The 14,907-nt window shown below is 38.9% G+C and overlaps 2 protein-coding genes and 1 pseudogene across 2 annotated transcripts; 1 reads left to right on the top strand and 2 right to left on the bottom strand.

The window, feature by feature from the left end:
- The first annotated feature begins 541 nt into the window (after positions 1-541).
- Positions 542-1,806, top strand: LOC122315083 (aquaporin TIP4-1). Its single transcript, XM_043130833.1, has 3 exons — positions 542-795; positions 903-1,141; positions 1,263-1,806. The coding sequence occupies exons 1-3, from the start codon at positions 669-671 to the stop codon at positions 1,638-1,640; spliced, it is 744 nt and encodes a 247-aa protein (XP_042986767.1). The 5' UTR covers positions 542-668; the 3' UTR covers positions 1,641-1,806.
- Positions 1,807-2,401: 595 nt separating this feature from the next.
- Positions 2,402-4,176, bottom strand: LOC122316907 (protein JINGUBANG-like). The gene has a single exon (XM_043133750.1). The coding sequence runs from the start codon at positions 4,099-4,101 to the stop codon at positions 2,740-2,742; it is 1,362 nt and encodes a 453-aa protein (XP_042989684.1). The 5' UTR covers positions 4,102-4,176; the 3' UTR covers positions 2,402-2,739.
- Positions 4,177-5,196: 1,020 nt separating this feature from the next.
- Positions 5,197-14,405, bottom strand: LOC122314913 (annotated as a pseudogene).
- Positions 14,406-14,907: the final 502 nt, after the last annotated feature.

The raw sequence follows: 14,907 nt of genomic DNA, 5'->3' as shown, positions 1-14,907 counted from the left end.
GGCATGTGCATATTACGGATCAGATCAAAACCTTTTTTTTTTTTTTTTTTAAGATTATATTAATTAATTGTCAGAAAGTAACATGAAAGTAGATTAAGAAAAACAAAACAATATATATATCACTTACCTTAATTTGACGTATACGAGAATACTAAGAATAAACTTATAAAGCAAGAATTTAGTGTAGATCAAATTAGGATACGACCCTAGATATTGCATGCCAACGTAGAGAAAGAAATCAACGTCTTATATATAAGGTTTTTACTTCCATCATTATCATTTATATCATTATCTTAACGGTAAAGGAAATTATTTTATTTTATCTTAATTTGAAAATGATTCTTTAAATTTTTGTTTAAAATAGAAGAATTATTGATAGATATATAAATTAGGTTTAACCATATTTATTATATATTATGGATAGTATGTAATGAACACGCAATCACCTGTACATCTAAAAAAAGGGAAAAACATGCAAGCCATTACTTGGAAAATACTAGTGCAATCAATGTAAGTCCTAATATTATATATAGCATAGGCAATATATATACCAGCAAAGCCAACTCACCCCAAAGCAATAGCTTTTGAGCAAGGCCTTTCATGATCACAAGATCAAATCAGCCTCACCTCTGAAATCAAGTTATTAACAACTAGATCGCCAGGACATCATGGCGAAAATTGCCTTGGGAACCAGCCGAGAGGCCGCTGAGCCCGACTGCATCAAAGCCCTAATAGTCGAGTTCATTACAACCTTCCTTTTTGTCTTTGCCGGAGTTGGATCTGCCATGGCCGCTGGTATATATACAATCTTTAAATCATCCTTATCTCACAAACTGCATATGCACTATATTATTTTGATGAATATTTAATCTAATGGTGTGCACCCTTTGATGAACGTACAGATAAGCTAGAGGCAAGTTCACTGGTGGGCTTGTTTGCTGTGGCTATCGCACATGCCCTTGTGGTGTCCGTGATGATATCTGCCGGCCATATATCCGGCGGTCATCTTAACCCAGCCGTCACGCTCGGCCTTCTCTTCGGCGGACACATCACCGTAGTCCGCTCCATTCTCTACTGGATCGATCAACTATTAGCCTCATCAGCTGCTTGTTTTCTTCTTTACTACCTAACCGGAGGATTGGTGAGTCAAATGACACTCGTAATTATACTTTAACTACTAATTTATGAATAAAATTTTCGCTTTTATGGGAAAAATGAACTTTCTCTGATTTTAATTGTTTATTCTTTTTGGGTGAGTGCAGACCACTCCGATCCATTCACTGGCAAGCGGGGTGGACTACTTGCAAGGCGTAATATGGGAGATTGTCCTAACATTCTCCTTGCTGTTCACTGTGTATGCTACTATTGTGGACCCAAAGAAGGGGGCTCTTAATGGATTGGGACCAACTCTAACTGGGTTTGTTGTGGGGGCCAACATCTTAGCCGGTGGAGCTTTTTCAGGGGCTTCCATGAACCCAGCAAGGTCATTTGGGCCAGCTTTGGTAAGCTGGGACTGGACTGATCACTGGGTTTACTGGGTCGGGCCACTCATTGGAGGCGGCCTTGCTGGTTTTATCTACGAAAACTTCTTCATCATTAGAACTCATGTCCCTATTCCCACCGAGGAAGTTCGTTTCTGATTGTCCATATTTAAGATGCGTTTCCTCTAATGCTTCCTGTGGCAGTTTGCCTGCTTTCCTGATGTATCTCATCTTTGTTTTGTTCTGATCTCTCTTTCATTTTCGTGTTTAGTTCTGGTCTGTGTCCTACATATATATATTATTATCTCTGGAACAGTTGTCCATACTTGTTGATTCGAATGGTATTTGCATATCCTGAAATAACTGTACGCACTGGATGATAACCAATCAAGCAGGCTTCACTATCACTTCTAGCTACTTTATAAGAGACAACAAACGGGGAGTAGGTGAGAGAGTATAAAGGGGTGGGTACTGGGGAGTAATAGTGATGAATGAGGTCAGAAGGATATAGCTAGACTGCCTCGATCTGCTCTAATTAATTTTAGACAATATTCATTTCAGCTACCGACTACTCGTATAACCCATCAAGATTGGTATATTTGGAAGGAAAACAAATAGCAAAGCTAGCCAATCTCATAATAGGTGAGTAATGTTAGGTAATAGACAAATAGAGTATAGAATAAGATAGATAAATAGAGTATAGAATCTGGATTTCAAATCGATATTTTGATATCATGTGAAAGTCTAAAATATTTAAATCGAGAAGAAAAATAGATTTAATTATTTTTATATTCATAACAATATTTAGCCACGGAATTAAACTCAGTTTCAAAACAAACAGCGTCCAGCTGGTGCATCTTTAGTTTTGTTGGATCCTGAAATTTACGAGAAAGAAAAAAGAAAAAAGAAAATGGTTCATCTGGCCAAAAGGGTAATATTCTTCTTTATTTCCTGAATTGATATTTATTGACAAACATGAATACACTTTCCTCCTTATGATCTTGAGACAACAAAATTACCGATGGAGCATCTTTATGATATATGTTGCAGTATTAATATAATACTATTTTTTTGGTAAATAATTTAATTTCTAAACAAAGAGGGAAATCGAGTTTACAAGTAGGGCAGTGAATTCGGGCTATTCTAATATAGCCAACATGATATATTGCAGTACTGCCCGGAGAATGGCTAACTATTCTGATTATTACTCTAAAGGTTTTAGAGAAATAAAGTGGAAACAACACTTTGGATTAGTCATCTAGTACTGAAAGCTGTTGCTTTGAAGCTTCTTCTCCACCCATGAAGGAGACAACACAGGGTTGGTCTCGTACTCTGTTATATTTGTCCTGGAATCGCTTCGGTCCAAATAATCAAAGCATATTTTCTCGTCAGGCAAAACCTTAACCCTCCACACTTTAAAAGTTTGGTCCAAACTCGCGCTATAAACTAAAAACCCCATCACAATCTTTTCCATCTCCAAACAAGCAGCCAAGCATCTCACGGGCCCCCTGTGCCCATCCAACACTGCCAAGCATTCATGGTAACAACTCCCTTCCTCTCTTCTCCAAATTCTAATGGTTGTGTCCTCTGATCCGCTAAATATCAACTTTTCAATAGCCACTAGGCAAAGAACAGCGAAACGATGGCCCTGCAAAAATCCTCCATGGTTAAATCTATAAGACACTGATCTTTCTTTCTCCCAAAAATTTATGGTACCGTCTGATGACCCAGAATAGAGGAAGCAATAGTTAAAGCATGAGCTTAATGCCAATGCATGTACTGGGAATGGTTGGAACTTTAGGATCATGGTGAGGGTGTGAGAGTTTTCTCTGTACAACCTTCTCCAAATTCTAGCAGAGCCATCAGAAGAGCAGGTGAAAACACATCCATCATCTTGGTTCACCAATATTGCATTTATGTTATCTTCATGCGCCACAAACGAGTCCACACATTTCTTGTCTGAAACACGCCAAACTTTAACTGTCTTGTCGTAGGAGCCAGTGTATAATAGCCCTTCTGCTTCGTAATAAGCCATGCAAGAAATAAAATCCCTGTGTTGTTGGGTATTTGTCCTCGGGAACAACAGAAATGAGCTTTTTCTAGGAAGAGAGGAGATCTTCTTGGACCGAAAACCATCTGAAACCGTAAAGTTCCACACCCGGATTTTGTGATCTTTATGCGCAGTGAAAAGCGTTTTACCATAAGCCAAAATCGCCCTGACCGCACCACGGTTTGTCTTGAGATATCCCCGCTCCATGCAGTCTGGTTGCCTCCATGCGCGAATCCGGTTACTGTCGGAGCCGGTAAAGACTACTCCCTTGGAAACTGCGATGGAGTAGATGTGGCCTTCGTGGCGATGGAGCGAAGCTATGCAGTGGTAGAGCAGTGAAGGAGATGGAGTTTGAAGAGGGGAGAGTGTCCATGGGGATTCTGGTTCTGGGCTAGGAGGTGCCATTTGCTTACGTATTCTGGTGGGGCTATAAGGCACTGCGTGGCTAAATTGGAGATTAAGCTCACGCATTTCAGGATGAGATTCCATGGAAATTTGGGTGGGTGATCGTACATCGTCTCTATCTTCGTCTATGAAATTGAAAAGTGATCTTCTAAATTGGTATTCCATGGCCAAATGAGCGAACGAGAGTACAAAATTAAGAAAAGGAAAAACTGGGTTATGGGCGTTTACAATTATAAGAGGGTTGGGAAATTTATATATATATATATATATATGAAGATAGGATGGGTGGCTTATTTATATATTCATTTAAGGGCTTGAAGTCCATAAGAGTGATACCTGTGACACCATTAAATGAAACCAACTAGCTGAAAATTATGACGGGCCATCACCGTGGTGCAGAGAATCAGGTTGTTACTTGGAATATTTCCCAATCCGTGTACGTAAGTGCTAATTAATCACTACGACGTACGTGAATCCAGGCACAAACTCAATGTAATTGTGATTTGTACAAAACGGGGCGAGAGATCAAATAAATCTACAATATTGCTTAATTCATTGTGTGCGTGATGTGTGTGATTCTAATAATTACCATGCATGCGGGCGGGCGTCGAAGTGACATTAATATGGTTGTTGTGATCGTTTATAAGTAATGCAATGATCAGTACGTTTCATTCATGAAATTCAATGACTATCTATGTCTAACTGTTGGACTCATTTGATGGGGGTAGAGCACCAACTGTTAATTATGGAAACTTGTGTCAGGCCGTGCTCTGCATGCAGCTCATGTACCTTTATTTCATAAAATCTTCTTCATTTTTATCGACTCCTGATTAAAGCCGAACTGTTCACTTTTGATTCAATATTAAATGAGTAGCATTAATATTCTTACCTCCCAAATTTAATAGAGAGCTGCAAGCAAGAGGGTTGGAAAAATTGGATCAGCAAAAAGTCGTGTATATATCATCGAATTAAGTTCAGGGAAGCGCAGCAAATTAAGTATAAATGACACAGAAAAAAAGTTAAGGCTATGCAATCTGAGTTGAAGAATAATGGATAAAGGGAAATACTTTAATCATAAAAAAAATTATATAAAAATAAACTTAAAAATTAACTCATGTGCCTTAACATGATATTTCAGATTATAAAATTATTTTTATTATAAAGTAGATTTATTGTAAAATTAATATCTTTGAATTTATAATAGTTCTCATTGTTGGAGAAAAAGATGTCAGATGCCGGCAGAGGCAATACTTCATGATCTCATAATGCATTAATTGGGGGAAGCTCTTGTTAATTATCTATTAGATATATAGGAACTTGCAACTCAATTCCAAATCAATTTTGGACTAATTGTATTGAACGTACAATGACATAACTAATTATTACATCATGAGTACTACATGACCCAATTTAATCTGATTCACCGAAGATCAATTAAGGTACGTACGTACGTGGTTTGGTTAAACCAGCATGCAGCTCGGAGAATCAGAAGATAATCTCTGATCTGCATGCAAGTGTTTAATGCTGTCCTGTTTGCAATATTCATGAGCTGATTGTCATGAAATCTCCATGAAATCCATATGGAACTCAACAAGGTAAAGTAATTTTGGCAACCGGCTCACAGGAAAACTTCTTTGTATCAATTATATAAACCTGCAAGATCAGATCAGAGAGAATCTACTTATCAATCTAAAATAACATGCCAAGAGATGTAAAAGGGGATATATACACTACTTGCATTAATAAGAAAAGAATTTGACTCACTTTAGATATGTTAGTATCTTCGTTGTGAACAAAAGTGATTATCCAACCATCTTCTTCTTCTTCAAAACCTCTTTCTTTCGGGACAAAAGCAGCACCCGTGCAAAAGGTATTTATAAGGTTTACGCAAATGATTTGGTGAAAATCTTCTTCACACATATTCTGCGTTATCATTCATCTATATATAATACATGAATACTGCTATTTAAGGAATATACAATCATAACCGATACAACAACTATTTAAGGAAAGTATAGCTAAAAACAGAGTAGCCCTTCAAATATATATACACGGAGGAAATCACGTATAGATGTGATTTATGTGGGTTCTCTTATACGACCCCTCAAAATAAGCGTGCCATCAGCAACGTTAATTTTGCCACGTAATGAGCTGAAGCGAGTTCGAGCGAGGGCCTTTGTTAGTAGATCGGCAAGCTGGTCATCCGTATGAACATGAGCAACACGCAACTGACCACGACAAACAAAGTCACGGACAAAATGAAGATCAATGGCGATGTGTTTCATCCGGGAATGCATAACTGGATTGAGGCTTAGCTGAGTTGTGCCAACATTATCACAGAGTAGGAGTGGGGGTTCACGTAACTTGATACCAAGTTCATTAAGAAGAGATTGAATCCAGGCAATGTCCGAAGCTGCAGTAGCTAGTGCCCGATACTCAGCTTCCGTAGATGAGCGAGCCACTACCTTTTGCTTCCTAGTGCGCCAGCTGATAGGATTATTTCCGAGAAAAATTATATAAGCCGTAGTAGACTTTCGATCATCAAGATCACCACCCCAGTCAGCGTCTGAGAAGCCCCTAAGCATCGGGTTGGTTTGGCGACGCAATAGAAGACCAAAGTGAATGGTCTGTTTGAGATAGCGTAGGAGCCGTTTAACATGTTGCCAGTGCGTGACAGTTGGTTTGTGCATGAATTAAGCAAGACGATTCACTGCAAAACCAAGGTCTGGGCGAGTGAGTGAGAGGTATTGAAGAGAACCAATGGTGCGTCTGTATTCAGTAGCATCACAGTTAGCCGAACCATCATCAAGCTGGAGCTTAGCAGACACAGACATGGGTGTTTGAACTTCCTTTGCACCATCCATCTTTAGTCTGGTAAGGAGATCATGAACATAACGGTTTTGAGAAAGAAAGAGACCTTGCTGAATCGGAATGACTTCTACTCCGAGAAAGTAGTGCAGATCACTTAGTTCCTTCAGTGAAAATTTATCACCTAAAGACTGAACAACATGCCGCAAGAACTGGCCGTTATTACCGGTGAGAATTAAATTGTCAACATACACCAACACGTAGAATATGATCCCATCCCGATTGTAAATGAACAAGGAACTATCGGATTTGGAATTAAAGAACCCCAACGCAAGAAGACCAGAGCATAGAGCATTGAACCAGGCCCTAGGCGCCTGCTTAAGACCATAAATAGATTTATGAAGTGAACAAACATGATGAGGATGAGACTGATCAACGAAGCCGGCGAGTTGCTGCATAAATACTTGTTCAGTTAACTGACCATGCAAGAACGCGTTATTGACGTCAATTTGCTTGAGTGGCCAGTTGTTGGACAATGCAAGTGATAAAATAAGTCGAATGGTGGTCGGTTTTATAACGAGACTGAAGGTCTCGGTATAATCGACACCCGGGCGCTGATTAAACCCTTTAGCAACCAGGCGTGTCTTAAACCGATCAATGGTACCATCAGGATGACGCTTAATCCGAAACACCCATTTACAGCCAATTAAATTAGAGGCAGAGGACTTAGGGACCAGGTGCCAGGTGCCATGTGAAACTAAGGCAGTGAATTCCTCTACCATTGCCTTACGCCAACGGGGATCCTTGAGTGCCTGAGATACACAAGTCGGTTCCAACGATAATGCAATAGGATGCTTGGTAGTAACCGAAAGTTGCTTAGGACAGAAAATATTATTTTGAGCCCGAGTAACCATTAGATGAGTACGGGTAGGAGGTGCAGGTGCTATGGGCAGGGAAGTCTCAGAACTAGAGGAATTACTAGCATGAGCAGAGGAAGCCATACCTGGTGGAGGAGCCGAATTGACAATTGTCGTAGCAGCAGGCGCAGAAGGTGTGACGGGAAGATCATTCGAGGGAACAATGCAAACCGGAGGAACTGGAGTCGGTGAGGAAACAACAAAACACGGTGGAGCAGTAGGCAAAGAAGCAGTAGGTGGTGACTTTGTGAATGGAAAAATGTTTTCATCAAACGTAACATGACGGGAGAGATAGAGTTTGCCAGTGTGAAGGTCCAGACATTTGAAAGCATGTTGAGTTAAGGAATAACCGAGAAAGACACACGGTTTGGACTTGGGTTGAAATTTATTTGTCCGATAGGGAACAAGCCAAGGGTGGCACTGACAACCAAATGTACGCAACTTATGGTAGTCGGGCACCCGTCCAAATAATGCTTCAAAGGGACTTTGACGCGAGAGTAAGAGAGTAGGAAGACGATTAATAAGATAAACCACCATGGCCAAAGCGTATGACCAATAAGTGGAAGGAACGAAGGCATGATGTAAAAGGGTCATACTCGTTTCGACAATATGTCGATGGCGACGTTCGACAGTACCATTTTGCTAGGGAGTATGCGGTACAGTGGTAAAATGGCTAATACCATGAGTAGCCAGAAGAGGTCTAAGTTTGAGAAATTCACCACCGTTGTCGGAATAAAAATTTTTATTTTTTCCGGAAAATTGATTTTCAGCCATAGTGGTGAATTGAACAAAAATAGAGGACACGTCGGACTTATTTCGCATAAGATAGAACCAACAATACTTTGTAAAATGATCAACAAAAAGTACATAATAACGGTAGCCATCAACCGAAGGAACCGGGGATGGGCCCCAAACATCGGCATACAAATATTCAAGAGGAGCATTGCTCGTAAGAGAAGTGACGCTAAATGGTAATTTATATGACTTATTGCAATGACACGAAATACATGACACTAAGGACTTAGGAGAGGACAGAGGCAAATTTAAACGGCAAAGAAGAGATGATAAAAGTTTTAGAGTAGGGTGACCCAGCCGATGATGCCAACGATCAAACGAAGCACGGGTTCCAGCCAAGGTGACAGTATGAGCTTGAGGCGAGGAAGAACATAGTTCCACGGGATAAACTCCACCTTCACACTTACCACGCATGAGCACCACTCCCGTCATCCGATCCTTCACAAGATAAAAAGAGGGGTGAAATTCAACAATAACATTGTTATCATGTGTAAACTTGTGAACCGAAATCAAGTTTGTGTGAATAAGCGGCACATGCAAAGTTTCTTTTAACGTAAGAGACCATGAAGGGGAGGAAATAGAAGTAGAACCGATGTTAGCAACTTGCAAACCTGTACCATCTCCAAGAATAACCTCATCTTGTCCATCATATTCAGAGTGAATGGAGAGATTAGCCAAATCAGATGTAATATTGTGGGAAGCAGCGGAATCAAGAAGCCATTTGCCATTTGAGGGAGCCGAGGAAGTAGTGCAGTTGACCGCAGGCCGAGATTGCAGTTTTGCACATTGCTTGGCAGAGTGACCGGGCTGATCACAGATTTGGCACACAATAGGGGACTTCTTAGAAGGAGCTTTGTTGTAGGACTTTTGTTTGGATCGATTCTTGTTGTTTTTGAACCTTGGATTGGACGGTTTCCGTTGAGAGGAATTAGTAGTAACAACCAGCGTTGAAGGAATTCCATCCATACGTTTGAGGTAGTGTTCATGGCCAATTAACAGATCATGTAATTCTGCAAAAGACAATGCAGTTTCTCTGGTGCGAATAGGAGCTAACATATCTCGAAACTCAGAGCCAAGACCATTTAGCACATATAACTTTAAATCATCATCTGAAACTGGTGCATCAATCAAGGAGAGTTCATCAACAATTACCTTAACTGCATGAAGGAACTCAGACACCATGTGGGAACCCCTTTGAATAAGGGTGAGGTCTTCCTACAACTGCATTATCTGTGCCCGTGATTTGCTAGCAAACAAGCGGGCGAGATGCTGCCAGGCATCACGGCTTGTAGCGGTCATTGCAATGAGGGGCATAATTGCTTCAGAAACAGAAGCAAAGATAGCGTTCAGCAATAACTGGTCCTGTCGGCACCAGTGTGCATAGAGTGCCACAGCAGAGGTGGAAGAATCTGCAGTAGGTGGAGGACACCGAAAGGTACCGTCCAAATATTTCATCAGATCATAGCCGATGAGAATAGTGAGAAAGGTTGCACGCCAGGAAGGATAATTGGAGGATGTGAGTTTGTGGGGTAATTGACTGGAAGTGTTGATAGTAACAAGAGATAGTGTGGATTCATCATGGGACGACATGGAGTTGGAGGACGTTTCTGATCTCGTGGGAGAAGAACCTTCTGATACCATATAAGGTTTACGCAAATGATTTGGTAAAAATCTTCATACATATTCTGCATTATCATTCATCTATATATAATACATGAATACTGTTATTTAAGGAATATACAATCATAACTGATACAACAGCTATTTAAGGAAAGTATAGCTAAAAACAGAATAGCCCTTCAAATATATATACATGGAGGAAATCACGTATAGACGTGATTTATGTGGGTTCCTTATAGTATTATCCTCAAACATATGGTATTCCACCTTTATCAGCTCCTGATCAGTTCGTACTTTTCTCTAGTTTCATAGAACCAGATCATGAGTTGGAATATTTTTAATCAGATAAACATCCTTGCATGAAAAATAAGCATAACTAAGTGATCATCAAAGTGGAAGCTGAGCAAAATGGACTTGGACTTTATAGCATTTTATTATTTTTATTTTTATTTTATTTTACTCGGAATTTTCTTTTTGTGCCAAAACTCCGTGCAGAAAGTTTCCAGGGAGGACTCTTTACCTTTGTCTCCTCAAAGTGTAGTTTGGCTAGACCTCCAAATTTCATCATGCCTGAAAGAATCATGTACGTACGTACGTAGTAGTTGAAAATTCTCATATATATATATATCAATATTTAATTTCATGATAATTAAGGGACATCGATCAAAATTACCTGAGCTGGTAGAGCTCGCAATGTAATCAACAACTTGAGTGTATCCCTATCTATTTTTAACTCCTGTAAAATTTCCATTGACGATAGGAAAATCCATAGAGAATTCTGTTCCTGTGAGATTTCTCTCCCTAACTTCTCCCGTTTGCATGTGTAATCTCCATTCGTAACAACGAGTAAGTAGGGATCCATCTTCTGTCGATGAGTTACTTATAGGATTTTCCTCTATACAATTCATAGGTTTAAATCTTCTGGAAAGCCATTCAAATTTATGCAGACCCATATCAGGCCCTGGTATGATTGAATCAAGGGCTCTACACCCCCACACCACAACCTGTTGACATCCTCGTACAAAAAAAATTCAAATATTAATGAAGTGATCATGATCACTAGTTGATCTTATAAATTGAAAAGATATACCAATTTATTGTTTAAGCAGATAACTTTTTTTTTTCTTTCTATATTAATCAATGTAATTACCTCATCACCATCCTCGAAGCTGTTGAGAATGTGAAATGTGGTATTGGGTTCAACGTCAAACCACTAATTGATTGAATCAGAATCGACATACCGAGGCAGTATCCCAATCGTTGCATATTCTTCCTTATTGTACTTCATTAATCTACACATAAATATTTTTGGTGACTTAAAAAAAAATAAGTGAATGAATGTTGTACTACTACATGAAGCATATATATATATATACACACATGTATGTATATTGAATTCATGTGATGCTTCCAGACTTCCAGTTATATATATATATATACAAATCGGAGTCATGATTATGAAAGGATCATATGCATGTACTTACGGGCCTCCATGAATAAGTCTTTTTATGTCTATAGTCAGCGGGAAATCCATGATCACAATGTATCTGCAAGGCAAAAAAATAAATTAGCACGATTTAATATTAGGTTCCATAAATACATGAAGTGCGCTCTATTACATTTTATTAGTGATCAGATCAGTACTGTCTCACCTCTGGGTGATCCCTATGTCATGAATAAGGCTAGACCTGTTCAGCCCGAGATCCACTTTGTGAATCAATTTCTTTCCATCAGCTGCAGCAAAAGATCAATAGGACAGACTCACTAATTAGAATCTAGTTTCACTCCTCAAGGATCCAACTAAATATATATTATCTTTTGCCGTTGTTTTGAATTTGTGTATCGATCATCCACCCCACTTCGAGGAAATTAAAGGTTTAACAGCATCCACCCCTATAATAACCAGCTCTCCGGTACCTGGAGCTCTCTGTAACATTTAGAAATTATGAGATAATAAAGCAAAATCCGAGTCCTTTAATTGACATATGGTCGGGGTAATTAGTCTTTAATCGGTTTAGTTTAAATGAAAGATCACAAGTACTACTACTCCACTGGGAATTAATTACCCATAATATTATCTAAATTAGACAAAAAGATCAGAGCTTGCTGGGGGACCTTTGGGTGGCTGGTAAATGGCCGTTTCCATGCTCCATTCACATCCCAATTGCCTAAAGTTTTCAGTGTATAAATGTCGATCTCTTGAGGCACGTCGTTCACTGCAACTGAGTAGTATTTCCCCGAATGCTCGAAAATGTTGGTGTTGCTTATGTACTTGATTACCATCCCAAATCTCAACTGCAAAATTCAGATCAAAGGTCTCAACCCATTTTATAAGCTAATCAAAGCCTTTCCCTCACTCACATGATCTTAGGATTAATTAAAAGAGGCTACTAATTACTTTAAAGTAACATAGTGAAATTGATATCGATCCCCACCAAATTAAGCAGATAAGCAGACACAAAATGGCGGGTAGAAAAGACGGCTTGTTTCTTTGCTTTTCTAGCTTGAACGTTTCGGTTTGAACATGTCTGTTATTGTAGACAACATTCCACCTCCCATTGCCATCTTTATTAAAATACAAAGCATGAAGCATTCCTTCTCCTTCCACCCAAGTGTGACTTGACCTTCCAAACACGGACTTAGTCAATTTCAGTCCTCCAAAAAAGGGGTTTGTTCCTGCAATTGAAGCAAAACGCAAGCACCATTAATCAGTGACAGTTTCCTAGCCTGGTATTACATCGAATGCTGGCCCTGTCCAATCCAACATTACAGTATACAATCTATCTCTACCAAGCCCTTTCAGGCCCTTTATATTGTTAGAAAAATAACTATTAATTGTACACTTCTAGTGTCATTATCCATTTATATCACATGCATCAATATCCATATTATAAAAAGTAGGTAATAATTTTCCGTGCCATCATTAATGTATCCAAGATTCCAAAGCACGATTATTAATTTGTGCTCTTAACCTATGCGGCCAGTCGTGTTCAACGTTTCGTTTACTCCCCTAGTCCCCTGCCTCAGCTTGATTTGTTTTATTTACGGCCGGTTTGACCTTTCATCTAAAAACCACCGTATTAACTCGGACAGGAAAACATATAAAAATACACAAATGTCGACCCACGATGGAAAACATGACATTCGTCAAGGCTAGGGCATTGTGTCATTTTGCATGCCTTTTGATCCGAGTTAATTAGGCCGGCAAATTCGAACGAATGAAGTAAACTCATGACGACAAGAAACTTCAAAATACGGATCCGAAACAAGATAAAGCTTTAGATACGAGATGTAGCAATGTTAATCCAGCTTCGACATTTCCATGCAATCCTTGAAATACTCCAATAAAAAACAGCATGCTGGAGTTACATTTTTTATTAATTAATGTGTTAGATATAACCAAGAAGATCGAAGAGTACTAAACTCCATCTAAATCAAGATGTCAATGACAAATAAGAATATTATGTCTAATAGTGAGAATATTTATAACAACAAAGGTCAAGTACTACAGACCATTTCTGATGTAGACACCTTCACGGAAACCATAGGGGATTCCCCCTTCAATATCAGTAATAAGCTTGTTTCAACTCGTCGACTGGAGAAAAGTTATCCTGGCAAGAAATTTGACACGATTAAACTATGCAAATTGAAGAACTGAGATCAAAGATTCAAAATTATACGTGCGTTTTGTGTGCATGGAATTAATGCTAACTAAAATGGCCGGAAATTAAGCGTCCGGGTACGTATTATATATACCTGAGAAGGGAGCAGTGGCTGGTCAGCAAACTCAAACACCGAATCCACAAAGGCGTCCAGCATTTTCGCAGAAGTGTTCTTCATTGTTCTGGAAACATCTATATGGATGGGTACTTGTTGCACTTCTCTTAGGATTGGCTGCTTATGCAAAAATGATAAGTAAATCTCCAGTCAGATTATCGTATAATAGTTTAATTGGTTGCTGAATTTTTAGAACTTTTCCAGTCCCAAACAAACTATATAGTTCCCGGAAATTAATCGGCCAATCGAGAACTAAGTTCGAAAGAAAAAGCATATATAATTCGTATGCTGAAAATTGGCCAAAATCTTGTAATGATCTACTGGTTGCCAGAAAATGGTGCAAAAGTCGGCGACATATTCAAAGTTCCAAGTATTGCTTTGGATGATCAAAACTATATACATCATGATCATGAGCTAGCTTCACTCTAGAGAGTGAGAGAGAGAGAGAGTTACCTTGAAAAAAGAAGAAATATGGGTCTTGAAGTGATCAATGTTAACGTGTGAGAGGGTGGGCGGCCTCCTCTCAATACTGCAATTCACTTGAAATGCCATATATGTGGCTGCCATCTCTCTCTCTCTCTGCTAGCTGCCCTTAGGAAGTATATAATTTGCAGGTATTGGTTAGCGGAACGCCCAAATTCATAGCAGACATATATAAATAGCCTGATCAACTCAGTTACAAACAAGTTAATTAATATATATATTGCTGGGACGTAACGACAGGTTAAGCCCTAGAGGTGACAAATTAAGAATAAAATAGAGGGTTAGATGGCTTTGTCCACTGCCTTATCAATGAACAATTAATCTTGTAGCACGCCATGCCATATATTAGAATGGTAACTATTATATATACATATAGTTTTATAGTTAAAATAATGTAACGAGTGTTTTTTTTTTTCAATGCAAATATGGATCAGTCCAATAAGAGAGTAGGAATTTTTTGTTTTGTCTTGTTTTGTTTCGTTTTTCTTTTTTCAAGAAAGTATATATATATATATATAGGAGAATCCCTGAGGATGGATGAATATGGTAGGTCTCATGTCTATATGGATGA

Source organism: Carya illinoinensis, chromosome 7 (assembly GCF_018687715.1).
Source record: "Carya illinoinensis cultivar Pawnee chromosome 7, C.illinoinensisPawnee_v1, whole genome shotgun sequence".
NCBI lineage: Eukaryota > Viridiplantae > Streptophyta > Magnoliopsida > Fagales > Juglandaceae > Carya > Carya illinoinensis.
Note: the sequence above shows the minus strand (reverse complement) of the source record. Positions and strands in the feature narration are given on the sequence as shown.